Below are 25,519 nucleotides of genomic sequence, written 5' to 3'. Positions count from 1 at the left end.
ATCTCAATTACCTCGACTAACCAGTGGCCCCGCACATTGACTGTGTACCAGTACCCCGTGTATATAGCCTTGCTACTGTTATTTGACTGCTGCTCTTTAATTATTTGTTCTTTTTTCTTTTTTCTTTTTTACTTAACACTTATTTTTCTTAAAATTGTATTGCTGGTTAAGGGCTTGTAAGTAAGCATTTCACTGTAAGGTCTACACCTGTTGTATACAGCGCATGTGACAAATGCAATTTGATTTGATTTGATTACGCCCAAACCATATGGGATGGCGTATCGCTGCAGAATACTGTGGTATCCGTGCTGGTTAAGTGTGCCTTAATTTCTAAATAAATCACTGACAGTGTCACCAGCAAAGCACCTCCACACCATAACAACTCCTCCTCCATGCTTTACGGTGGGAAATACATATGCGAAGATCATCCGTTCATCCACACCGCATTTCACAAAGACACGGTGGTTAGAACCAAAAATCTCCAATTTGGACTCCAGACCAAAGGACACATTTCCACCGGTCTAATGTCCATTGCTCGTGTTTCTTGGCCCAAGCAAGTCTCTTCTTATTGTTGGTGTCCTTTAGTAGTGGTTTCCTTTCAGCAATTTGACCATGAAGGCCTGATTCACACAGTCTCCTCTGAACAGTTGATGTGGAGATGTGTCTGTTACTTGAACTCTGTGAAGCATTTATTTGGGCTGTAATTTCTGAGGTTAGTAACTCTAATGAACATATCCTCTGCAGCAGAGGTAACTCTGGGTCTTCCATTTCTGTGACGGTCCTCATGAGAGCCAGTTTCATTATAGCGCTTGATGCGTGAAGAAACTTTCAAAAGTCTTGAAATGTTCCGTATTGACTGACCTTCATGTCTTAAAGTAATGATGGACATTTATTTTTGCTTATTTGAGCTGTTCTTGCCATAATATGGACTTGGTCTTTTACCAAATAGGGCTATCTTCTGTATACCACCCACCTTGTCACAACACAACTGATTGGCTCAAACGCATTAAGAAGGAAAGAAATTCCGCAAATGAACTTTTAAGAAGGCACACCTGTTAATTGAAATGCATTCCAGGTGACTACCTCATGACGCTAGTTGAGAGAATGCCAAGAGTGTGCAAAGCTGTCATCAAGGCAAACGGTGGCTATTTGAAGAATCTCAAATTTAAAGTATATTTAGATTTTTTTAACACTTTTTTTAATTACTACATGATTCCATATGTGTTATTTCATAGTTTTGCTGTCTTCACTATTAGTCTACAATGTAGAAAATAGTAAAAATAAAGAAAAACCCTTGAATGAGTAGATGGTCCCGTGTGGCTCAGTTGGTAGAGCATGGTGTTTGGAATGCCAGGGTTGTGGGTTCGATTCCCACGGGGGACCAGTACGGGGGGAAAAAATGTATGAAATGTATGTGTTCACTACTGTAAGTTGCTCTGGATAAGAGCGTCTGCTAAATGACTAAAATGTAATGTTCTAAAACGTTTGACCTGTGGTGTATGTGCTGATAAAGTTTGCATAATACTTTTCCAAATTAAGTGAAAGGTTGTTGGAAATTTGAAGAAAATGTTTACTATAAAAATTAAGCATGGTCAATGCACAATATCCTCCAGCAAATAATCCTTGTTGTTGGCTACTCTCCTGGAATGTGCCTGGCGCCCATTTCTAAACATAAAAATGTACAACCTCCAGGAGTCATACTGCTTTTATGTTTAGAATACATTTTCTTTCTCTTCACACGTTACCATGAGACCCCCATTTGTGCCTTAGGCCTCAGAGAAACCCCCACAGATTTTCTAACTCTCCTCATTGTTATTTATTTAGGCCAGAGTCATGCTATTACCCAGGGAAGCAAACTAAGTTTGTTTGGAGCGACAAGATGAGCCCAGATTAGATAGGATCTAGTGTTTACAGAGATTTAAAGCATCACTTTGTTTCTGGGTTGCCATGGATAGACAGACAAGCGGACTCAGTTAGATGTCTTCTCGTTAGGTCAGTGGCTGCAAGTACATTAAACACAGCAGGGCAAATACAAATTACATTTACATTTAAGTCATTTAGCAGACGCTCTTATCCAGAGCGACTTACAAATTAGTGGTGGATGATCTACAGAGGCCAACTCCTTAGAGAAGGGCTATTACATCACAGCAGGATATGACATGGTGAGGGGAAGTAGTCAACAGGTCAGGGGAAATATATGGAAACTTTTACCAAGTTTCAGTGACGTCATGACAGTTGCTTCAGCTTTAAGTCTGTTCTTGCTGTGTTGATTCTGATGTATGGAAAGACAATTTGCACCACTCATTTTCTCACATTTAAGAAGCAGAACTCAACTTCACACCTTTTAAAAGGCAAAACATCTGGCCTGGCTTCTTTACAGCGTCGTAATGTTAGTTCTTCACTCATTTTACGGCAGCTGCTCTTAAGAGTGTCTTTTCTATCCAAGTGATAGACATGTCTCCTGTGTAAAAGCTTTTCTCACTAACCCAGCTTGCGCCAAAAGCTTTCAGGGATTGGAACAGGAGTGTTTTCCATTACTTCCTCTGGGATCTCAGCCCCTGTATACTGTATGTAAGGAGCACCGTTCATCACTGCCGTTTTTGTTTGGGCCAGAGATTGCCCGCGACAGTATTTAGTAGCATCCTTGAGCTATCTCTCCAGGCTGAAGCTCGCTGCAGCATTACAGACTAAAGGAAATGCCCAGGAAGCCTTGGACCTTTACTATAAATACTGTCAAGCCAAGAATGACCAAGTGATGTATGAAGAAGAAACATGGCAGTGGCTGTTACAAATAGCTTGTTAAATAAGACTAATGAACTATAGAAATTAATTATAGTTCATTGAGTTTTTAAAATGTAAAGCCAATCTGTTAATGCAGTACATATTAATATAGACAGTATAAATCCATATATTGATACTCTGAGGAAGAATAGCATACTCTTAGAAAAAACGGTTCCAAAAGGGTTCTTTGGCTGTCCCGACAGATAACCTTATTGGTTCCAGGGAGAACCCTTTTAGGTTCTACGTAGAACCCTCTGTGGAAAGGGTCCTACATGGAACCCAAAAGGGTTCTACCTGGAACCAAAAGGGTTCTACCTGGAACCAAAAACGGTCCTTCAAAGGGTTCTCCTATAGGGACAGCCGAATAACAATTTTAGGTTCTAGACAGAAACAAAAAGTGCTAAGAGTGCAGATAATTTCACTGTTTGAAAAATATATCCCATAATAAGATTTGATATCAGAGATTTATATGGGTTTCTGTAGTAATAGAATTGTTTGATTGGTAGGAGGCTCAAGGCAAATGTTAGTGCTCTTGAGTCTGGAGATTTCCATTGAGATGGGAAGAAACCTGTTACTTTTAAATCATATGTTGATGTGACATTTGCATCGTGTCAGAAAGTTACATCCGCCCCGAGTCTCTTGCCAAACTATCATCTATTTCATGTCTTGATTTTCCAAGGGGGCTTCAAACTTCTACTCAGCCCAAAAGAAATACTGTCCATCTGTGTCTCCTTGAAAATACACATTTACTTTAGCAGGCGCTGCAAAGCATCTGTGTTTGCTGTGTCACCAGGGAGAGAATGACTATGAAAACAGAAGTATTCAGCTGCTCCTCCAGACCCAGACCCTGCCTCCCTAGGCAGCCCCAGAGGAGCTCTGAGGAGAGCTGGGCCACTGAGCCAAGCCAAGCCAAGCCAGGAGCCACAATTAAAACAAACGCTCCACTTTCCCAGCTCCTCTCCTCCTGACGGCTCTGCTGCTTGGCTGCAGTTCAACCCCGATCTGACAGCCACTTAGATTCCGTTTTGGGAGGAAACTACAGTGCTGGCCTCCCAGGGGGGGATAGTGGGTTTACAAGACAATGGTCCCTCCCTCCCTCCATCCCTCCCTCCCACAGGGTGATAAAATAGATATGCGCTGGGTGTACTGTAAGAAATGCACAGTTTCCGAAGTAACTAAACTCCAAGTTCAGCCTCCTATCAATTGGTTGTTTTCCTGTGCACTGTCAGTTGTTTGCAGCTGTCTGTGACTGACAGGATATCAATGGTGAAGAGGCAAAAAAAAGACATTATTTCAGTATGAGTATAATGAGGCCTAAGAAATAGTATGGAAGAACCCTGGTTGAGCACGGAGCATATGAGTCAGAGAGAGAAAGTAGAGAGAAAAAGAGAGAAAGCTAGAGACGGAGGCAAGTTACAGTGAGGGAAGACATGGCACACCAGGGTGCCTTAGACAATCATCAGCATCAATGAACAGTCTTTTATTTTTCTAAAAGACCTCGCTAGAAAATTATTCCTCTTACTTTCTGTCATGTGTGAAGCATCTGGCTGTTAGGTCAGTGTTATGGTGGAGTCAGAGCAGCTGGCGAACATTCAAGGGGGTCAGAGGTCATCTCTGTGTGAGGCTGCTGCTCGTCATGCCAGGTTTTCATTCCTCTCTCACAGTCATGACATAGAGGGGGACTGGGCTGGACACGCCATGGACTCACAACACTGTTATTACACTGTCTCATTGCACAACTTGGAGTATTATTTTATTACTGTCCCACTTTATTGAGCCAAGGATAGGTGAAGGAACGTTATGCACTGTACAGTCAACTTTCAATCAACCAGTCACATTTGTAAAGAGATGAGGTGAAACAGAACTACAATGTCATATTTTTAACTTAAGACATCTGTGAGTTTCTATCCGTTTTGAGAGGATTACGTTCACATAAACTAGACAGAACTGTCTGTTATACTACGTGTAATGCCAGTGTTGGCATCTGAAAAGGATTCCATTTGAAAACATTCAGCCACGTGTGACGTTGAAATACACTATTGATCCTGGTATTGGGGAGTGTGTCGCTACAAAATACATATTACAGCCTGTCTCAGACACTAAACCATCGGTTTATTACAGGAGCCCTGAATTATAGCACCAATTAAATGCAACCAAACATGCATAGCAGAACATATTGATCAACAATGAAAATGAATCATAAGTGTCAGGCCAGAGTTGTGATAATTAAAAGTTGAAACTTTTTTGGCAAGCACCACGGTTGAAAGTTAGTAATTTCTCAAAAGGATTTTTTAACTATAAAAATAACAAAAAGTTAATTGACTCAATTACTTTCTTGCAGCTATAACATTTTGTTTTACAAAAAAACGGAATTGTTTTTGCCAAAAAGTGAGGTTGGTGAGAAATTGTGTAGTTGTGACTGACTGGTTTCCTGTGTTTTCTAGATCATAGATGAGGAAGATACCCAGTTCATGACCAACTGTCCCTCGGCTGTGACGGAGAGCACCCCCCGCAGGAGGACCCGGATACAAGTGTTCTGGACAGCACCCCCTTCTGGCAGCGGCTGTGTCATCCTCAAGTGGGTACTTTTAATACTGCTACTACACTACTGCTACTACTACCACTACTATAGCTACGGAAATATGTTTTGGCTTGGGGGGGGTGCTGAGGAGTATTTTTGTCCACACATACAGGAGTAATAAAGCCCTAGTTCATACAGGAGTAATAAAGCCCTAGTTGTCATAATTGTTGAAGCCGTGTTGAATGGACCAAACTGCAGGCGGAATGTGGATACTCATCTTTTAATGTAAAGAATAATAAATTAAAGCAAAGTATACACAGGAAAACAATAAACACGAAGCTCACGACAGGCTTACTACAAACAAAAAGACTAGCAGTGTTAGCACAACCACCCACAAACCCAAGTGACAAACATACTCCTAAATATATGACTCCCAATCAGGAACAACGATCACCAGCTGTCCCTGATCGGGAGCCACACAGACCCACATAGAATTACAACAACCTTAACACACATACACAGACATACTCTGCCACATCCTGACCAAAACTACACAACAACACTCTCTGCTGGTCAGGACGTGACAAGGAGTAATAAAGCCCTAGTTCATACAGGAATAATAAAGCCCTAGTTCATACAGGAGTAATAAAGCCCTAGTTCATACAGGAGTGATAAAGCCCTAGTTCATACGGGAGTAATAAAGCCCTAGTTCATACAGGAATAATACAGCCCTAGTTCATACAGGAATAATAAAGCCCTAGTTCATACAGGAGTAATAAAGCCCTAGTTCATACAGGAGTGATAAAGCCCTAGTTCATACAGGAGTAATAAAGCCCTAGTTCATACAGGAATAATACAGCCCTAGTTCATACAGGAATAATAAAGCCCTAGTTCATACAGGAGTAATAAAGCCCTAGTTCATACAGGAATAATACAGCCTTAGTTCATACAGGAGTAATAAAGCCCTAGTTCATACAGGAGTAATAAAGCCCTAGTTCATACAGGAGTAATAAAGCCTTAGTTCATACAGGAGTAATAAAGCCCTAGTTCATACAGGAGTAATAAAGCCCTAGTTCATACAGGAGTGATAAAGCCCTAGTTCATACAGGAGTAATAAAGCCCTAGTTCATACAGGAATAATTCAGCCCTAGTTCATACAGGAATAATAAAGCCCTAGTTCATACAGGAGTAATAAAGCCCTAGTTCATACAGGAGTAATATAATTTTGTGATTTGTATTTTTTATTTTTTATGTCTATATCAAAGGATGCTGCACTGTCATAACCACTGTTACTGTAACTGGTAATGCTAACAATGATTTGTTTCGGAATACCATTTCTCATTATTGATACAGGTGCGGTTAAATATATTAGCACCCTTGCACTATTCACTATTTCTTCTAAAATAAGCTGAAATTGAAAAAACATTTGGTGTTCACATGTGGTAATTTTGTTTGGTTCACAAACGCACAGGACCAAGAAGAAAAAACGATCAAAACTGAAATTGAGATTTTTCACTTCAAAGTAAAGAAAAATGGCCTGGTTTATTCAACATTCAAATCTATTTGGTTGTTAGGCAAGCTATGCGGCTATTCTAGGCACCATGTCTTTGCAGTTGACTACCTATGGGTTGCCAGAGAGCAGGGTCATGCTGATTAGTGGTCTGAAGAAGCAGGTGTGACTACAGACCATAGCGTTATAATGTCCCAGATCAACGCCTCTCCCTCCGTGGCTATAGCACTGAGTTTAGTCTTACGTAATAACATTGTTCAGTAAGTAGATTGGGAGGAAGGTTTTCATGATGATAAGCTTGGTGTAAAAGTTTTGGAGAATTTATAACCTTTTATGTAAAGTCTCACGACACAAAAAAGTGGCAGGATTGTAAATAACATCGTGTTTCTTACTCCTGGCCTGAAGCACTGATAGTCACCGATCAAGTTGAGTAGTCTTGCTATGTTAGAGCGACGTGTGGGTTAAACTCGTCCCAAGGCAAATCCTATTTGAATTTGATTGCTGCCCAAAGGAGTGAGCCCTGATATGCCTCTGTAATTCCTTGACAGTCATGAAGCGTGAGCCAAGTTAATTCCAAAAGCTGCTCTTTGACAGGAATTGTAGCACTTCCAGAAGTGTTGGAATGAAACAAAATGGACAAACATTAACACACACAGGTAGACACAAACAATTGTTCATTGTTGTGACAAAATCCATGTACAATATGTGGTCGACACACATTACATACTGTGAATGTGTGTCAGTGCGCACACACGCCTGTACACAGCTGCATGATTAGCATAAACGGAGAATAGGCAGCCTGGCCCTAATAATTCTCAAAATGGGTTGAAATTGGGTGTTAAATAACTATTACAATGGCATATTGCTTGGTCACCTGAAAGTCATTTCTTATGTTATGAAATGTGAAATTGAGGTGAGATCGAATTTGGCCATGAATATTGAACAATTAAAGGTAGACTCAGCGAAATGACGTTGCCACGAGCAGCACCTTAGATATTGAGATGAGTGAGATGACTTCGCTCTCACACAGTCACACACAGTATCGACGCATGTGTATGGGTTAGCTTCACTCTGTTACAACTTGGTAGCCAGGGCACCAAAACAGCGGAGAAGTTTAGCCTTGCACTTTAATGCTCTTAGTTGTTGCGGAAATTGACCCACTATACTGTTTACTTTCTACATCTACTTCATATCGCTGAGTCTACCTTTAAGTTCTGCTATATACAGTGTCTTCGGAAAGTTTTCAGACCCCTTGACTTTTTCCACATTTTGTTAGGTTACAGGCTTATTCTAATATTTATAAAAATAGTTTTTTTTCCCTCAGAAATCTACACAAAATAACCCATAATGACAAAGCAAAAACATATTTTTTTGAATTTTTGCTAATTTTTTAAGAATAAAAAACTGAAATATAACATTTACATAGGTATTCAGACACTTTACTTAGTACTTTGTTGAAGCACCTTTGGCAGTGATTACAGCCTCGAGTCTTCTTGGGTATGACCCTACAAGCTTGGCACACCTGTATTTGGGGAGTTTCACCCATTCTTCTCTGCAGATTCTCTCAAACTCTGTCAGGTTGGATGGGGAGCGTTGCTGTACAGCTATTTTCAGGTCTCTCCAGAGATGTTCGGGTTAAAGTCCGGGCTCTGGCTGGGCCACTCAAAGACATTCAGAGACTTGTCCCGAAGCCACTCCTGCGTTTCTTGGCTGTGTGATTAGGGTCATTGTCCTTTTGGAAGGTGAACCTTCACCCCAGTCTGAGGTCCTGAGCCCTCTGGAGCAGGTTTTCATCAAGGATCTCTCTGTACTTTGCTCCGTTCCTCTTTCCCTCAATCCTGACTAGTCTCCCAGTCCCTGCCTCTGAAAAATATCCCTACAGCATGATGCTGCCACCACCGTGCTTCACCGTAGGGATGGTGCCAGGTTTCCTCCAGACGTGATGCTTGTCATTCAGGCCAAAGAGTTCAGCCTTGGTTTCATCAGACCAGAGAATCTTGTTTCTCATGGTCAGAGAGTCTTTAGGTGCCTTTTCACAAACTCCAAGCGGGCTGTCATGTGCCTTTTACTGAGGAGTGGCTTCCGTCTGGCCACTCTACCATAAAGGCCTGATTGGTGGAGTGCTGCAGAGATGGTTGTCCTTCTGGAAGCTTCTCTCATCTCCACAGAGGAACTCTAGACGTCTGTCAGAGTGACCATCAGGCCCTTCTCCCCCGATTGCTCAGTTTGGCCGGGCGGACAGCTCTAGGAAGAGTCTTGTGGTTGGTTCCAAACTTCTTCTGTGATCTTGGGGACCTTCAATGCTGCAGAAATGTTTTGGTACCCTTCCCAATAGACAGAATCCTGTCTCGGAGCTCTACAGGCAATTCCTTCGACCTAATGGAATGGTTTTTGTTCGGACATGCACTGTCAGCTGTGGGACCTTATATAGACAGGTGTGTGCCTTTCCAAATCATGTCCAATCAATTGAATTGACCACAGGTGACTCCAATCAAGTTGTAGAAACATCTCAAGGATGATCAATGGAAACAGGATGCACCTGAGCTCAATTTTGAGTCTCATATCAAAGGGTCTGAATACTTATGGAAATAAGGTATTTATGTTTTTTATTTGTAATACGTTTGGGGTATTGTGTGTAGATTTCTGAGGATTTTTTTAAATGTAATACATTTTTGAATAAAGCTGTAACGTAACAACATGTGGAAAAAGTAAAGGGGTCTGAATACTTTCTGAAGGAACCGTAGATATTTAAGAGATCCTTTTCCCTAATGCATCCTGTCTCTCCTTCCTCTGGCCTGGATTTACACAGAAAATAGTGCTGCTGTTCACAGACTTAGTGCTGGATGTAACTCACTCCTTCACAGAAAATAGTGCTGCTGTTCACAGACTTAGTGCTGGATGTAACTCACTCCTTCACAGAAAATAGTGCTGCTGTTCACAGACTTAGTGCTGGATGTAACTCACTCCTACACAGAAAATAGTGCTGCTGTTCACAGACTTAGTGCTGGATGTAACTCACTCCTTCACAGAAAATAGTGTTGCTGTTCACTGACTTAGTGCTGGATGTAACTCACTCCTACACAGAAAATAGTGCTGCCGTTCACTGACTTAGTGCTGGATGTAACTCACTCCTTCACAGAAAATAGTGCTGCCGTTCACAGACTTAGTGCTGGATGTAACTCACTCCTTCACAGAAAATAGTGCTGCCGTTCACAGACTTAGTGCTGGATGTAACTCACTCCTTCACAGAAAATAGTGCTGCCGTTCACAGACTTAGTGCTGGATGTAACTCACTCCTTCACAGAAAATAGTGCTGCCGTTCACAGACTTAGTGCTGGATGTAACTCACTCCTACACAGAAAATAGTGCTGCCGTTCACATACTTAGTGCTGGATGTAACTCACTCCTTCACAGAAAATAGTGCTGCCGTTCACTGACTTAGTGCTGGATGTAACTCACTCCTTCACAGAAAATAGTGCTGCCGTTCACAGACTTAGTGCTGGATGTAACTCACTCCTTCACAGAAAATAGTGCTGCTGTTCACAGACTTAGTGCTGGATGTAACTCACTCCTACACAGAAAATAGTGCTGCCGTTCACTGACTTAGTGCTGGATGTAACTCATTCCTCTTTGCCTAAGTCTTTGAAGAAATATCCACAATAGTTACTTTTAATTTATCTTCCTGTCCCATATGACAGATAGCTTATTGCGGTCCAAGTATTATTCTAATAAATGTTGCGCTGAGAAACATCTGCTATGCAAATCTTACCGTATTGCTTTCACTTTGTCTTTGCCTATCAAAGTAAAGATACAGCTCTCTACCTCGTACTGGAGCGTTGGGCTGCCTGCCAGACAAAGGCCAATAAACACGGCTGCCAACTCTGTCTACCGAACATCAAATAAAACTCCAATTACTGTTAGGAGAGGTCCACTCATTCTCCCACTGAATCTCATAAAGAATATCACAGCAGAGATCCCAGAATGATGCGCCTCCTCCTACACTACAGAGTCTTGTCATTAGTGATACTTTATCTTGTATACTAAAGTGTCAAAGGCTGTTATGTCACAGGGCACTGCACATAGAGCTCTTGGAGGTTTGACCAGAATAGCAGAACTGGAGAGAGCAGAGTACGCAAACAAAAAAGACGCATTGACTCCTTGAGATGAAGAAGGTCTAAATGGAGCTCCAGCTCTCTATAGCCACCCTCTCCTGCTCTCTATAGCCACCCTCTCCTGCTCTCTATAGCCACCCTCTCCTGCTCTCTATAGCCACCCTCTCCTGCTCTCTATAGCCACCCTCTCCTGCTCTTTATAGCCACCCACTCCTGCTCTTTATAGACCAACATCTCAGGCTCTCTACAGCCACCCTCTTCTGCTCTCTATAGCCACCCTCTCCAGCTCTCTATAGCCACCCTCTCCTGCTCTCTATAGCCACCCTCTCCTGCTCTCTATAGCCACCCTCTCCTGCTCTCTATAGCCACCCTCTCCTGCTCTCTACAGCCATCCTCTCCTGCTCTCTATAAGCATCCTCTCCTGCTCTCTACAGCCATCCTCTCCTGCTCTCTATAAGCATCCTCTCCTGCTCTCTATAGCCACCCTCTCCTGCTCTCTATAGCCACCCTCTCCTGCTCTCTATAACCACCCTATCCTGCTCTCTACAGCCATCCTCTCCTGCTCTCTATAAACATCCTCTCCTGCGCTCTACAGCCATCCTCTCCTGCTCTCTATAAACATCCTCTCCAGCTCTCTACAGCCATCCTCTCCTGCTCTCTACAGCCATCCTCTCCTGCTCTCTATAAAAATCCTCTCCTGCTCTCTACAGCCATCCTCTCCTGCTCTCTATAAGCATCCTCTCCTGCTCTCTACAGCCATCATCTCCTGCTCTCTTTAAGCATCCTCTCCCGCTCTCTACAGCCATCCTCTCCTGCTCTCTATAAATATCCTCTCCTGCTCTCTACAGCCATCCTCTCCTGCTCTCTATAAGCATCCTCTCCTGCTCTCTACAGCCATCCTCTCCTGCTCTCTATAAACATCCTCTCCTGCTCTCTACAGCCATCCTCTCCTGCTCTCTATAAACATCCTCTCCTGCTCTCTACAGCCATCCTCTCCTGCTCTCTATAATTATCCTCTCCTGCTCTCTACAGCCATCCTCTCTCCCCAGTGACACAGAGATTGCAGGCGGGCAGCAGCACTGGATACATGCAGCCCCAGCTCAAAGCCAGGGCCCATGGGCCTGTGTGTGGGATCACAACTAAAGGATCCTAAACACTCCCACTGGAACTAATGGTCTGGACAGAATTCTGGCCCAAACCATTGGAGTGAAGAACATAACCATGGAGAGAGCCATGGAAGTCATGGGTTAGTCAGGGATATATTACCCAACTGCGACTGGATCCCATTGCTGCAACCAAATGTTAAGATATTGACATTGGGCTAAAGTGATCTTTTTACAGAGTTTGTCCTCATCTGAACCCTGATTACTTGATGTGTCTAATATTAGTCAATTACTGTATCATATTTTAAAGTAAAATGATTAATGAAATGTATTATCAAGTTGCTTTATAACAAAGTCCCTGTTGAGCTCCGTACAATGTAACTGTGGGCCTCAGAACAGCTGTATGGCTGAGGATATATCCACAGCTGCAGTTGGGATGCCATCTACTGTGGAAAACAGTTTGGGCTGGAGCTTGTCTGTTTGGCTCCCGGTCACTTAGATCCGGCTGTTTGATGAGTCCAGCACCATTTGATATTTTATCTTCAACCCCCAGATACGATGCCAATGTTCTTCCCTGGGAGATGAGCTTCAGAGAGTGTGACAGAGAGTGCAGTCATAATGGTCACAGTGTTGATGGGCTGTCCTGTGGATCCGTCTCAGTCTGGACTCCTGGCTCTCTGTACGTTGGTATTCTGCAGGGCTTGATGGGGAGCAGGTCTGGCAGTGCCTCTGGCGTGCTCTCTGACGGGGTGGTTTTACCACCTCTCCTCAGAGGAAACAGACACTCCTCACGCACTACAAGAGAGGAAGAGAGGAGCATTCTAATGGCCGGGTGTTGCTATTGGCACACAGTTTCTGTTGCGTGTACAAGTTTATGGCTCTCGGCAGTGTGTGTGTGTGTGTGTGTGTGTGTGTGTGTGTGTGTATGCCCCTAGAAGTTGTGTGCTAACACGAGTGCTGTATTTTTTTGTGCTGTCAGTGAATAAAATGAATGGCGTTCTTCCTCCTCTGCAGGGCCAGCATTGTGCAGAAGAGGATCATTTACTTCCAGGATGAAGGCTCCCTCACCGTCAGACTGTGTGAGAAAGGTGCAGCATATCTGTCCTATACCTGTCAAGCTTGGGCGTAGTGGGTGAGGAATCAAGCGCAGGAAGCAGCGATACAGGGTAGTGGCCTTTAATGAGCACAACGGCGAAACACAAGCCACCCCAACAGCGATCCAGAGCGCACACAAAACAATGTGCCCCAAACACAGGGGACAGAAAACAGTCGGCGCAAAACCACGCACTAGAGCATAAACACAATCAGCGTGAACACAAGCCAAAATACAGAGCAACACAATCACGTACAAAAACCATACATCCTACGCTAACCTAAATAACCCCCCCTTTCTAATGACTAACCCAAAACAGGTGCGTGCCTACCTAGACCTAACCAAACGAAAGTGAAACAAAAAGGGATCGATGGCAGCTAGTAGTTCGGCGACGACGACCGCCGAGCCCCGCCCGGCCGAGGAGGGGCGCCACCATCCGTCACTGTCGTGACAGTACTCCCCCCCTGACGCGCGGCTCCCGCAGCGCGCCGTCGCCGGCCTCAAGGACGCCCCGGAGGGCGAGGCGCTGGGTGATCCGGATGGAGGCTGTGGAACTCCCGGATGAGCGCTGGGTCCAGTATGTCCTCCACCGGTACCCAGCACCTCTCCTCCGGGCCGTACCCCTCCCAGTCCACGAGGTACTGCAGGCCCCTCGCCCGGCGTCTGGAGTCCAAGATGGATCGGACTGTGTACGCCGGGGCCCCCCCGATGTCCAGGGGGGGTGGAGGGACCTCCCGTACCTCATTTTCCTGCAGCGGACCAGCTACCACCGGCCTGAGGAGAGACAAATGAAACAAGGGGTTAATACGATAATAAGAAGGAAGTTGTAATCTGTAACACACCTCGTTTATTCTCCTCAGGACTTTAAATGGCCCCACAAACCGCGGACCCAGCTTCCGGCAGGGCAGGCGGAGGGGCAGGTTCCGGGTCGAGAGCCAGACTCTCTCCCCTGGGGTGAACACGGGGGCCTCGCTGCGGTGCCGGTCAGCGCTCGCTTTTTGTCGCTCCCTGGTTCGTTCCAGGGATTCCTGCACAGCGTTCCAGGTCTCCCTTGAGCGCTGCACCCATTCCTCCACCGCAGGGGCCTCCGTCTGGCTCTGATGCCATGGCCCCAGGACCGGCTGATAACCCAACACACATTGGAATGGTGACATGTTGGTGGAGGAGTGGCGCAAAGAGTTCTGAGCCATTTCGGCCCATGGCACAAACCTTGCCCACTCCCCTGGCCGGTCCTGGCAGTAGGACCGCAGGAACCTGCCCACCTCCTGGTTTACCCTTTCCACCTGCCCATTACTTTCGGGGTGAAACCCCGAGGTCAGACTGACCGAAACCCCCAGCCGCTCCATAAACGCCCGCCACACTCGGGACGTGAACTGGGGGCCTCGATCTGAGACGATATCCTCGGGCACCCCGTAGTGCCGGAAGACGTGGGTGAATAAGGCTTCCGCGGTCTGCAGGGCCGTAGGAAGACCGGGTAACGGAATCAGACGGCAGGACTTAGAAAACCGGTCCACAACGACCAGGATCGTAGTGTTGCCCTGAGACGGCGGGAGATCGGTCAAGAAATCCACCGCCAGGTGGGACCATGGTCGTTGTGGAACCGGGAGGGGTTGTAATTTCCCTCTAGGCAGGTGCCTGGGAGCCTTACTCTGAGCGCACACCGAACAGGAGGAGACATAGTGCCTCACGTCCCTCACCAAGGTGGGCCACCAGTATCTCCCACTAAGACCACGCACTGTCCGCTCAACCCCTGGGTGACCCGAGGAGGGAAGCGTGTGAGCCCACCGAATCAGCCGATCGCGAACACCGAGCGGAACGTACTTACGACCCACTGGACACTGCGGAGGAGTAGGCTCCGTCCGTAACGCCCGCTCGATGTCCGCGTCCACCTCCCAGACCACCGGTGCCACCAGGCAGGAGGCTGGAAGGATGGGCGTGGGCTCGGTGGACCGTTCCTCGGCGTCATGGAGACGAGACAGTGCGTCGGCCTTAGTGTTCCGGGAACCTGGGATATACGAGATGTTAAACCGAAATCTCGTAAAGAACATCGCCCACCTGGCTTGACGAGGGTTCAGTCTCCTCGCCGCCCGGATGTACTCCAGATTGCGGTGGTCAGTCCAAATGAGAAAAGGGTGACGCGCCCCCTCAAGCCAATGTCTCCACACCTTCAGGGCTCTGACCACAGCCAACAGCTCCCTGTCCCCCACATCATAGTTACGCTCCGCCGGACTCAACTTCCTAGAGAAGAAGGCGCAGGGGCGGAGCTTGGGGGGGACGCCCGAGCGCTGGGACAGCACGGCTCCTACCCCAGCCTCGGACGCATCCACCTCCACTATGAAGGGCAAAGAGGGGTCCGGGTGCGCCAGCACCGGGGCGTCGGTGAACAAAACCTTCAGACGACTAAAGGCCCTGTCCGCCTCCGCGGACCACTGCAACCGCACCGGGCCCCCCTTCAACAGTGAGGTAATGGGAGCCGCCACCTGCCCAAAGCCCCGGATAAACCTCCGGTAGTAATTGGCAAATCCCAAAAACCGCTGCACTTCCTTCACCGTGGTGGGAGTCGGCCAATTACGCACGGCTGAGACGCGGTCACATTCCATCACTACCCCTGATGAGGAAATGCGATACCCCAAGAAAGAGACGGCTGGTTTGGAAAACTCACATTTCTCAGCCTTGACGTATAGGTCATGCTCCACCAGTCGCCCAAGCACTTTACGCACCAGAGACACATGCTCGGCGCGTGTAGCGGAGTAGACCAGAATGTCATCGATGTACACCACTACACCCTGACCGAGCAGGTCCCGGAGAATCTCGTCCACAAAGGATTGAAAGACTGCGGGAGCATTCTTTAACCCATACGGCATGACGAGGTACTCATAATGGCCAGATGTGGTACTAAATGCAGTTTTCCACTCGTCCCCTCCTCGGATACGCACCAGATTATATGCGCTCCTGAGATCCAATTTCGTGAAGAAGCGCGCCCCGTGAAATGACTCCATCGCCGAGGCGATGAGAGGTAGTGGGTAACTGAAACCCACTGTGATGGCATTTAGACCTCTATAGTCAATGCACGGGCGCAGACCTCCCTCCTTCTTCTTCACGAAAAAGAAGCTCGAGGAGACGGGTGAGTGAGATGGCCGAATGTATCCCTGCCTCAAGGATTCAGTGACGTCTGTCTCCATAGCCGCTGTCTCCTCCTGAGACAGGGGATAAACGTGACTACGAGGAAGGGCAGCGCCCACCTGGAGGTTTATCGCACAGTCTCCTCGTCGATGAGGTGGTAATTGGGTCGCCTTCGTTTTACTGAAGGCGATAGCCAAATCGGCATACTCTGAGGGAATGCGCACGGTGGAGACTTGGTCTGGACTCTCCACCGTAGTCGCACCGATGGAAACTCCTATGCACCTGCCCGAGCACTCATTTGACCACCCCTTAAGAGCCCTCTGTCCCCACGAAATCTTAGGGTTGTGAGTGGCTAGCCAGGGAATCCCTAGAACCACTGGAAACGCTGGGGAATCGATGAGGAAAAGACTAATCCGCTCCTCATGACCCCCCCGCATTACCATGACCAGAGGTACAGTGACCTCCCTGACCAGCCCCGACCCTAGTGGTCGACTGTCTAGGTCGTGCACGGGGAAGGGTTGGTCCAACTGGACCAGGGGAATCCCTAACTTAGCCGCGACCCCACGGTCCATAAAACTCCCTGCTGCGCCTGAATCGACTAGCGCCTTAAACCGGGAGTGACGGGAGAAACAAGGAAAAGACACTGTCACGACAGTGACGGATGGTGGTGCCCCTCCTCGGCCGGGCAGGGCTCGGCGGTCGTCGTCGCCGAACTACTAGCTGCCATAGTCATTAGAAAGGGGGGGTTATTTAGGTTAGCGTAGGATGTATGGTTTTGGTACGTGATTTCTGCCAAGCTTGGGCGTAGTGTGTGAGGAATCAAGCGCAGGAAGCAGCGATACAGGGTAGTGGCCTTTAATGAGCACAACGGCGAAACACAAGCCACCCCAACAGCGATCCAGAGCGCACACAAAACAATGTGCCCCAAACACAGGGGACAGAAAACAGTCGGCGCAAAACCACGCACTAGAGCATAAACACAATCAGCGTGAACACAAGCCAAAATACAGAGCAACACAATCACGTACAAAAACCATACATCCTACGCTAACCTAAATAACCCCCCCTTTCTAATGACTAACCCAAAACAGGTGCGTGCCTACCTAGACCTAACCAAACGAAAGTGAAACAAAAAGGGATCGATGGCAGCTAGTAGTTCGGCGACGACGACCGCCGAGCCCCGCCCGGCCGAGGAGGGGCGCCACCATCCGTCACTGTCGTGACAATACCAATGTTACTTCTCACAGAACAGCCCTTTTATATCATCTGTTACCCTAGATTATAATGGAGATTCTGGATGTAGTCATATTCTTCAACTATTCTGTTAGATCAAGCAACATCCCCATTCTTATCCATTCTTTGTGCGTATGTGTGTGCATGTGTATGTGTGTGCCTTTCAGAGGCTGTGTTTGGGGAGACCACAGAAAAGCCCCCTCTGGAATGCTGTGCCTGTGGGACGGCCAAGTACAGAGTCACCTTCTTTGGGAACTGGTCGGAGAAGATTCACCCTAAAGACTACCCAAGTAAGTCCCTTACTGGGGTCATACAGTATATCTACACCCCCACATGATTGTACAACTTCCCACCTGTTGCTCCTCTGTCCGTTTTCTATGGAGTGTGAAAGGATCTGCATTATAGTAATGAAGCAAGACATTGTGGTTGGAGAAGAAACACAAGAAGGTGACATTTTACCCTGGACATATTTAGACTGTCTGTTAACTAGAGTAACATGCTTATATTTTAGCAAATGCTCTTATCCAGAGCGACTCACAGTAGTGAGTGCATACATTTTTTATACTGGTCCCCCGTGGTAAATGAAACCCACAACCCTGGTGTTGCAAGCGCCACGCTCTACCAACTGAGCCACACAGGACATACTGCATGGAAAAAGCAGCACACTGTGGTTTAGAGGATTCCTCTCAAATTCTTTGTGTGTTGTTGGGATTTAAACGAAGAATGTTCAGTCAACGTAGGTCAGTAAAACGGTATCATAGCTGTTATGACACGGGGACTTCTTTGGAGCTGATGATCCGAACCACAGACCCTACGTATTCCTTGCAGTCAGCGTTGTGTAGTCACAGCTTACGAAAGGAATCTCCATAAATAATTTGAGACAGGAAGAGGCTGTTTTGGCAGGAAATAAGAAAACAAGTTTTGGTACATTATAGCACGTCACAGGGATTCGCTATGGGCCTGATGGGTTTAAACAGATTAACTGTATAGTTGGCCTTTCCCTCCAGCTGTATATAGAATCTTTCACAAAGAGTAACGTATCATGGAAAAACATAATTACATTCAAGGGTTTCTGAGGAGAGCGCTGAGGGACCATAGTTCCAAGCATCAATTGTTTTTTGATAGAGTTATATATACAGTACCGTACAGTCACGTCCAAAATTATTGGCACCCTTAATAAAGATGAGCAAAAAGACTGTATAAAATAATACAAATACTGAGCTATGCAAAAAAAAAGTTATACTAATACAATTGCTCAAAAAATAGTTTTTGTTTAACAACTATTTTTGTTCTTCTAAAAGATTGTGTCAAAATTATTGCCACCCCTGTTTTCAATACCTTTCAATATCTCACCTTGCGACGAGAAGGGCACTGAGCCTTTTTATTAAATGTTTTATGAGATTGAAGAACACATTGGGAGGGATCTTAGTCTTAGGGATCTTAATTATTTGTTTTAACTTGTTTTTACAAAATGTCTTTCTCTGAGCAATTGTATTAGTATAAAATAATACAATCATGTTTTTCAATGTGGAGCATACAATATAGCTCAGTATTATTTATTTTATACAGTATTTTTTTCTGATCTTTATCAAGAGTGCTAATAATTTTGGACGTGACTGTATACATATATATATATATATATATATATATATATATATATATATATATATATATATACTGCTCAAAAAAATAAAGGGAACACTTAAACAACACATCCTAGATCTGAATGAAAGAAATAATCTTATTAAATACTTTTTTCTTTACATAGTTGAATGTGCTGACAACAAAATCACACAAAAATAATCAATGGAAATCCAATTTATCAACCCATGGAGGTCTGGAATTGGAGTCACACTCAAAGTTAAAGTGGAAAACCACACTACAGGCTGATCCAACTTTGATGTAATGTCCTTAAAACAAGTGAAAATGAGGCTCAGTAGTGTGTGTGGCCTCTACGTGCCTGTATGACCTCCCTACAACGCCTGGCGGATGGTCTCCTGAGGGATCTAATCCCAGACCTGGACTAAAGCATCCGCCAACTCCTGGACAGTCTGTGGTGCAACGTGGCGTTGGTGGATGGAGCAAGACATGATGTCCCAGATGTGCTCAATTGGATTCAGGTCTGGGGAACGAGCGGGCCAGTCTATAGCATCAATGCCTTCCTCTTGCAGGAACTGCTGACACACTCCAGCCACATGAGGTCTAGCATTGTCTTGCATTAGGAGGAACCCAGGGCCAACCGCACCAGCATTTGGTCTCACAAGGGGTCTGAGGATCTCATCTCGGTACCTAATGGCAGTCAGGCTACCTCTGGCGAGCACATGGAGGGCTGTGTGGCCCCCCAAAGAAATGCCACCCCACACCATGACTGACCCACTGCCAAACCGGTCATGCTGGAGGATGTTGCAGGCAGCAGAAAGTTCTCCACGGCGTCTCCAGACTCTGTCACGTCTGTCACGTGCTCAGTGTGAACCTGCTTTCATCTGTGAAGAGCACAGGGCGCCAGTGGCGAATTTGCCAATCTTGGTGTTCTCTGGCAAATGCCAAACGTCCTGCACGGTGTTGGGCTGTAAGCACAACCCCCACCTGTGGACGTCGGGCCCTCATACCACCCTCATGGAGTCTGTTTCTGACCATTTGAGCAGACACATGCACATTTGTGGCCTGCTGGAGGTCATTTTGCAGGGCTCTGGCAGTGCTTCTCCTGCTCCTCCTTGCACAAAGGCGGAGGTAGCGGTCCTGCTGCTGGGTTGTTGTCCTCCTACGGCCTCCTCCACATCTCCTGATGTACTGGCTTGTCTCCTGGTAGCGCCTCCATGCTCTGGACACTACGCTGACAGACACAGCAAACCTTCTTGCCACAGCCCGCATTTGATGTGCCATCCTGGATGAGCTGCACTACCTGAGCCACTTGTGTGGGTTGTAGACTCCGTCTCATGCTACCACTAGAGTGAAAGCACCGCCAGCATTCAAAAGTGACCAAAACATCAGCCAGGAAGCATAGGAACTGAGAAGTGGTATGTGGTCCCCACCTGCAGAACCACTCCTTTATTGGGGGTGTCTTGCTAATTGCCTATAATTTCCACGTTGTCTATTCCATTTGCACAACAGCATGTGAAATTTATTGTCAATCAGTGTTGCTTCCTAAGTGGACAGTTTCATTTCACAGAAGTGTGATTGACTTGGAGTTACATTGTGTTGTTTCAGTGTTCCCTTAATTTTTTTGAGCAGTGTATATATATATATATATATATATATATATATATATATATATATATATACAGTATTTATATATATGTACGGTATGTGTGTGGCGTGACAGGGTCTACTCTCTCAGTAATGATGAGGGCTCCAGCAATGGTAGTGCAGGCCTCACATTGTAACTAACAATGACCTTCCAGCCACATGCACAGTCAAAGGCAGGAGCGATCTGTCAGCTTCCACGCATGCACAGACGCACTGACACACATACACACACACACACACACACACACACACACACACACACACACACACACACACACTTTATTTCTTTGTCAAATTGTCTCTTTGTTTCCCCCCTATACAGGACGTGCCAATCATTGGTCAGCCCTCATCGGGGCATCCCACTCCAGGAGCTATGTCCTGTGGGAGTACAGGGGCTTCGCCAGTGAAGGGGTGAAACAGGTGGCAGAGCTGGGGTCTCCAGTTAAGATGGAGGAAGAGATTAGACAGAAGGTGAGCTTGGCTAGACTCCTCTTAGTGAGACTATGATAAAAGAGAGATGCAGACAGTACAGTCAGGAGGTAAAACCAAACATCATGGATTCAGGCTAGAGGAGGCCAGAGGGAGGAGCTATTGGAGAGCTGTCTCATTATAATGGCTGGAATGGAATAGATGGAACAGAGTCAAACCTGTGGTTTCCATGTTTGATGTGTTTGATACCATTCTATTTATTCCATTACAATGAGCCCATCCTTTAATAGCTCCTCCCACCAGCCTCCTCTGGTTCAGTCCTGTTCATGTACGCTGATCAGCTTTATCTCCAATCTCTGATGTCTTGATATTTCTATTCTTTCAGCTCTGTCTTTTCTGTGCAGACTTTCGTAGTCATATCTCCTACCTGTCTCCGCCTCTGAATCAGCATGTCAAAGGTTGATCAGTTAATGGAAGGCCCTCCTTGACATCTTAATGAAACACATTACTCTGTATATTGGCTGATCTGCACCACTCTGCTGTTTAATGTTAATTTCCTGCTATTGGGTGATATGGCAACAATAGAGTATTGAGCCCAGGGACAGATGAGATGCTGAGGGGCATTATGGGATGGCTGTGGAGGAGAGGGGGCATGGCTAATGGAGGGAGAAGTGAGAGAGGACGGCCACATCACAGAGAATCTTAAAGAAGAACTGAACTCGAGAACAAACTCCTCTCGTTGAAAACAGCACATTGATATAAGTCCGAAGCATTTATTCCAGTGCCAAAATTGACAAAAAAGTGCAAGTAGGTTAATTTTGGTCGTAAAGTCAGTATCTTCCAAAACAGAGTTTCTTGAGATTTGAGTAAAAGAGTTCGTCATGACTTATTTGAGGGTTGGGTTTTGAATTCGACAATGCCCACTTGCCCACTAACACAGGATAAACAGCTGAGGTGATTGTGCTCTCCAGTCGTACAGCAGAACACACTGACAGTGAGACAGACCTGCCCAGCAGCACAACAGATTGGACTTGGTTTACATACCGTCAGACAACATGTGGCACATTTCTTTACTTGAGAAATACTAAAACCTCTTTGGCAAATACATCCAAATGTACTACAGATTCCTTGAGTCATCTTAGATTCTGAATATTTTGAGGAAGTGATGCTGGCTTTGTTCCTATGTGTCTCATGGGGGACAAACATCATGGGTGTCTCATGGGGGACAAACATCAGTAACTGCTACATCGAACCACACCCCCTGAAACCTGAAAAAAAATAATCTTATTGAGCAACAGAAAGAAAATATGCAGAATCGGTGCGTTCAGGAAAAACCTCACAACCCACGTGGGATCCTTTGTCTTTCCTACAATGCTGTGAGGGCTGACTGATCGTAGGGAATGTTAACACGTTTCAGATGGATGATAGAGCAGCATGTTCTGTTCCACTTCCTGTCACTTGCAAATATATGATTGGTTGTCACATATTCTGGATACAGGCCACAATCACCTGTGGCAGTGCTCCCACTTTCAACTTGTCTGTTTTTACTGTTCAAACACTCGAATGATTGAATGTTGTTGTTGTAAGACATGGGTGTGATATCAAAGTATCATTCAAACCATAGGAATGAGCATAATACTTTGAAATCGAAACACTCTTGCAAAAGTTACATTACTGATTGAAATTGGTTATGAAACTAAATAGTGATAGAATTACATTGGACCCAGATTAGTAATGGTCCTTACTGTATAGGATGCAGATGCTTCCAGAATTCAAAGAGCAGTCTGGTGGTCGTGTTATGACTGTTTGTGGATGTGACAGTGACCAGTGTTCTCACAGCCTCCTGTCATCCATCCACTGTAGTGCACTGGCCTGTCAACACACAGTCTACACCATTCATCATACCTGTCATCTGTTTGCTTTGGAATGCCATCTCCTGTATTATAGACGGGTTGGTTGTTTAGCAACACAACCGACTCCTGCGCAACTGTGGGCCAAAACAGACGGGGTTGGCTTAGATTGTTGACAACATGTAAACTATATTTAGTCTCCAATGTTTTTAAAAACATCAATACACTTGTTGTCTCTCAAATACGTCGTTACAGTTGTTGGTTAGCTAGCTAGTGAATTTTAGCCGTGTTAGCATCGACATGAAATCAGTTAATAAAACACCTCAAAACAAGACATGGCATCAAGAACAAGAGGAAACTGTCTGGAGCGAGTCACTTACGATTCCCCACATGGAAGTTTATTGTCATTGTTGGTAGCTATCTGGCCATCCAGAATCAACTCGTGCGCATCGTTTTCGTGACGTTGTCAGCTAACCAATCTATATCATACATCAATGTGGCCATCAGAGTTCTTGTTTTTCTACGTAGGCCATTTATATAATGGCTTACATACTGCGAATATCTACCTATACATCCTTATCTATAGCACACCTGGCTTCACCTTGTGTTGAAGTGTCCATTTCTCTCTAAAGATGTGGACATAACAGGGAGATATTTAGAGTGAAATCATAGATATGGCAGCAGTATTTTGGCATCTGTGAGTGTCTCTCTGACAACATGACTGTTTTGGGGTTATCTGTCACTCCTGCTATCTGGGCGTTGGAGTAGCTTTTTCTTGTCAGAGAGATTGTCAGTCTTTTCCATCTGCAGATTTTTATTTTTGTAATCAGTATTTTGTATCCTGTGATATAACAGTCATTGCTAATAGAAAATAGAAAGGAAAGTGTCTGCACACACATGCTTCCTTTGTCAAAGCTCACACAATCAATGATTAACTTCCTGATGTTTGCGCTTAAAGGGGAAATCTACAGTTTTGGTAAACAGCTGAGGGAGTGGCCTGGGGAAATGTAACCACTCTGAAATTCATAGACAGCGCTCTGGATGCAAGGACTGACCATCCATGGGATAAAAAATGACACTTTTAACCATGTTTTGAGACTATGAAGTGTTTGTCTACAATTACATTGTTTACAAACAATGGAGTAAAATATGCTTACAGTTTAAAAAAAATTATAGTAGCAATAGAGGATTGCCCCTTTAAGAAGCCAGGAATGCTTAATGCTGTATAGGGGTAAATGCCACAACATAGCTCTAAGCCACAGCAATTCCTTCTATTCTGTTGAATTGAGACACTGGCTATTGGGTGTTGTAGTATGCGCTTTCATTCTCACACGATAAGGGTAGATTATAACATTCAGTGATCATCATTTGACAATGTCGCGGGAAGCAATATTGTCCAGTTTTGGGGTGATTACATTTTCTAATTCTGCTGCTGACCTTGGGAAATGCTACTGAAGGAGCTCAGAATCAATTTCTAGCCAGGGAAGGGAAATAGTTTCTGCTGAACACTGAAACACTGGTACATAACAGTAGACTCAAGATAAGGCAGGGGAAAACATGGATTCATCTGAATTAAGAGACACCATAGGACAAGAGCTCGAGGTGAAGAAACTCTGAATGTTCATCTCCATGCTCTGGTATTTACATTAAGTAAAGACAGAATCAAAATAAATGGTTCTGAACACTTCAATGTTATGCTGTACATTTTTGTGTAAATAATAAATGAAGATTACTTCTCAACATAATATCATTCATTGTTTTTAGTAATGAGCTGTATGAGCAAATTCTGATTTGTATCATTTGTATCGCCTTCTGTACACTTAGAATAAAGAGTTCCAAAAGGGTTCTTCGGCTGTCCCCATAGTAGAAGCCTTTTTGGTTCCTTCCAGGTAGAACCCTTTTTGGTTCCATGTAGAACTCTTTTGGGTTCCATGTAGAATTCTCTTTGTAATGGGTTCTACATGGAACCCTAAAGGGTTCTACCTGGAACCAAAGGGTTCTACCTGGAACAAAAAGGGTTCTTCAAAGGGTTCTCCTATGTGGATGGCCGAATAACCCTTTTAGGTTCTAGATAGCACCTTTTTTCTAAGAGTGTACTGTTATTCTGGAAGTTATTTTCAATGTTTATTAATGGTCCCATTCTGGCTCTGGTAGCCATGACTTATACAGGCATTTGTTGAAGTGCTGTGGACTGTGGAGATTGTTGACCTTGAACTCAACCAACTGTCATCTTGTATAGAATGGGCTGTGGAACCGATGAGAGGACAATTGAAGAGAGTGAGGGTGTGAAACATGATGATTACATATTGATGAGGTTCAAGTGGGGGGGCCATACTCATAGCATAGGTAGAAAGCAATACACCATTTCAGTGAAGAAGTTATTGAAAAGATTGCCCCTTTAAGTAGTCTGTTCTTAAGAAAATGTACAGTAGGACCTTGGTACAGGTGTATTCTCCTTGCCAAAGATTTGTATTCCAGATATCATTATTATTGGGTGTTTTATGATGATCCCCATCGT

The 25,519-nt window shown here is 45.1% G+C and overlaps 1 protein-coding gene across 3 annotated transcripts in view; it reads left to right on the top strand.

The window, feature by feature from the left end:
• The window catches only part of LOC115197483 (spondin-1), a 116,641-nt gene that overhangs the window by 16,204 nt on the left and 74,918 nt on the right, over positions 1-25,519 (top strand). For all 3 annotated transcript variants that reach the window (XM_029759058.1, XM_029759057.1, XM_029759056.1), the window contains exons 3-6: positions 5,226-5,359; positions 13,042-13,115; positions 17,644-17,766; positions 21,045-21,193. In XM_029759058.1, coding sequence (XP_029614918.1) covers positions 5,226-5,359; positions 13,042-13,115; positions 17,644-17,766; positions 21,045-21,193 — 480 coding nt within the window. The remainder of the gene's footprint in view (positions 1-5,225; positions 5,360-13,041; positions 13,116-17,643; positions 17,767-21,044; positions 21,194-25,519) is intronic.

Source organism: Salmo trutta, chromosome 7, assembly GCF_901001165.1.
Source record: "Salmo trutta chromosome 7, fSalTru1.1, whole genome shotgun sequence".
Lineage (NCBI taxonomy): Eukaryota > Metazoa > Chordata > Actinopteri > Salmoniformes > Salmonidae > Salmo > Salmo trutta.
Note: the sequence above shows the minus strand (reverse complement) of the source record. Positions and strands in the feature narration are given on the sequence as shown.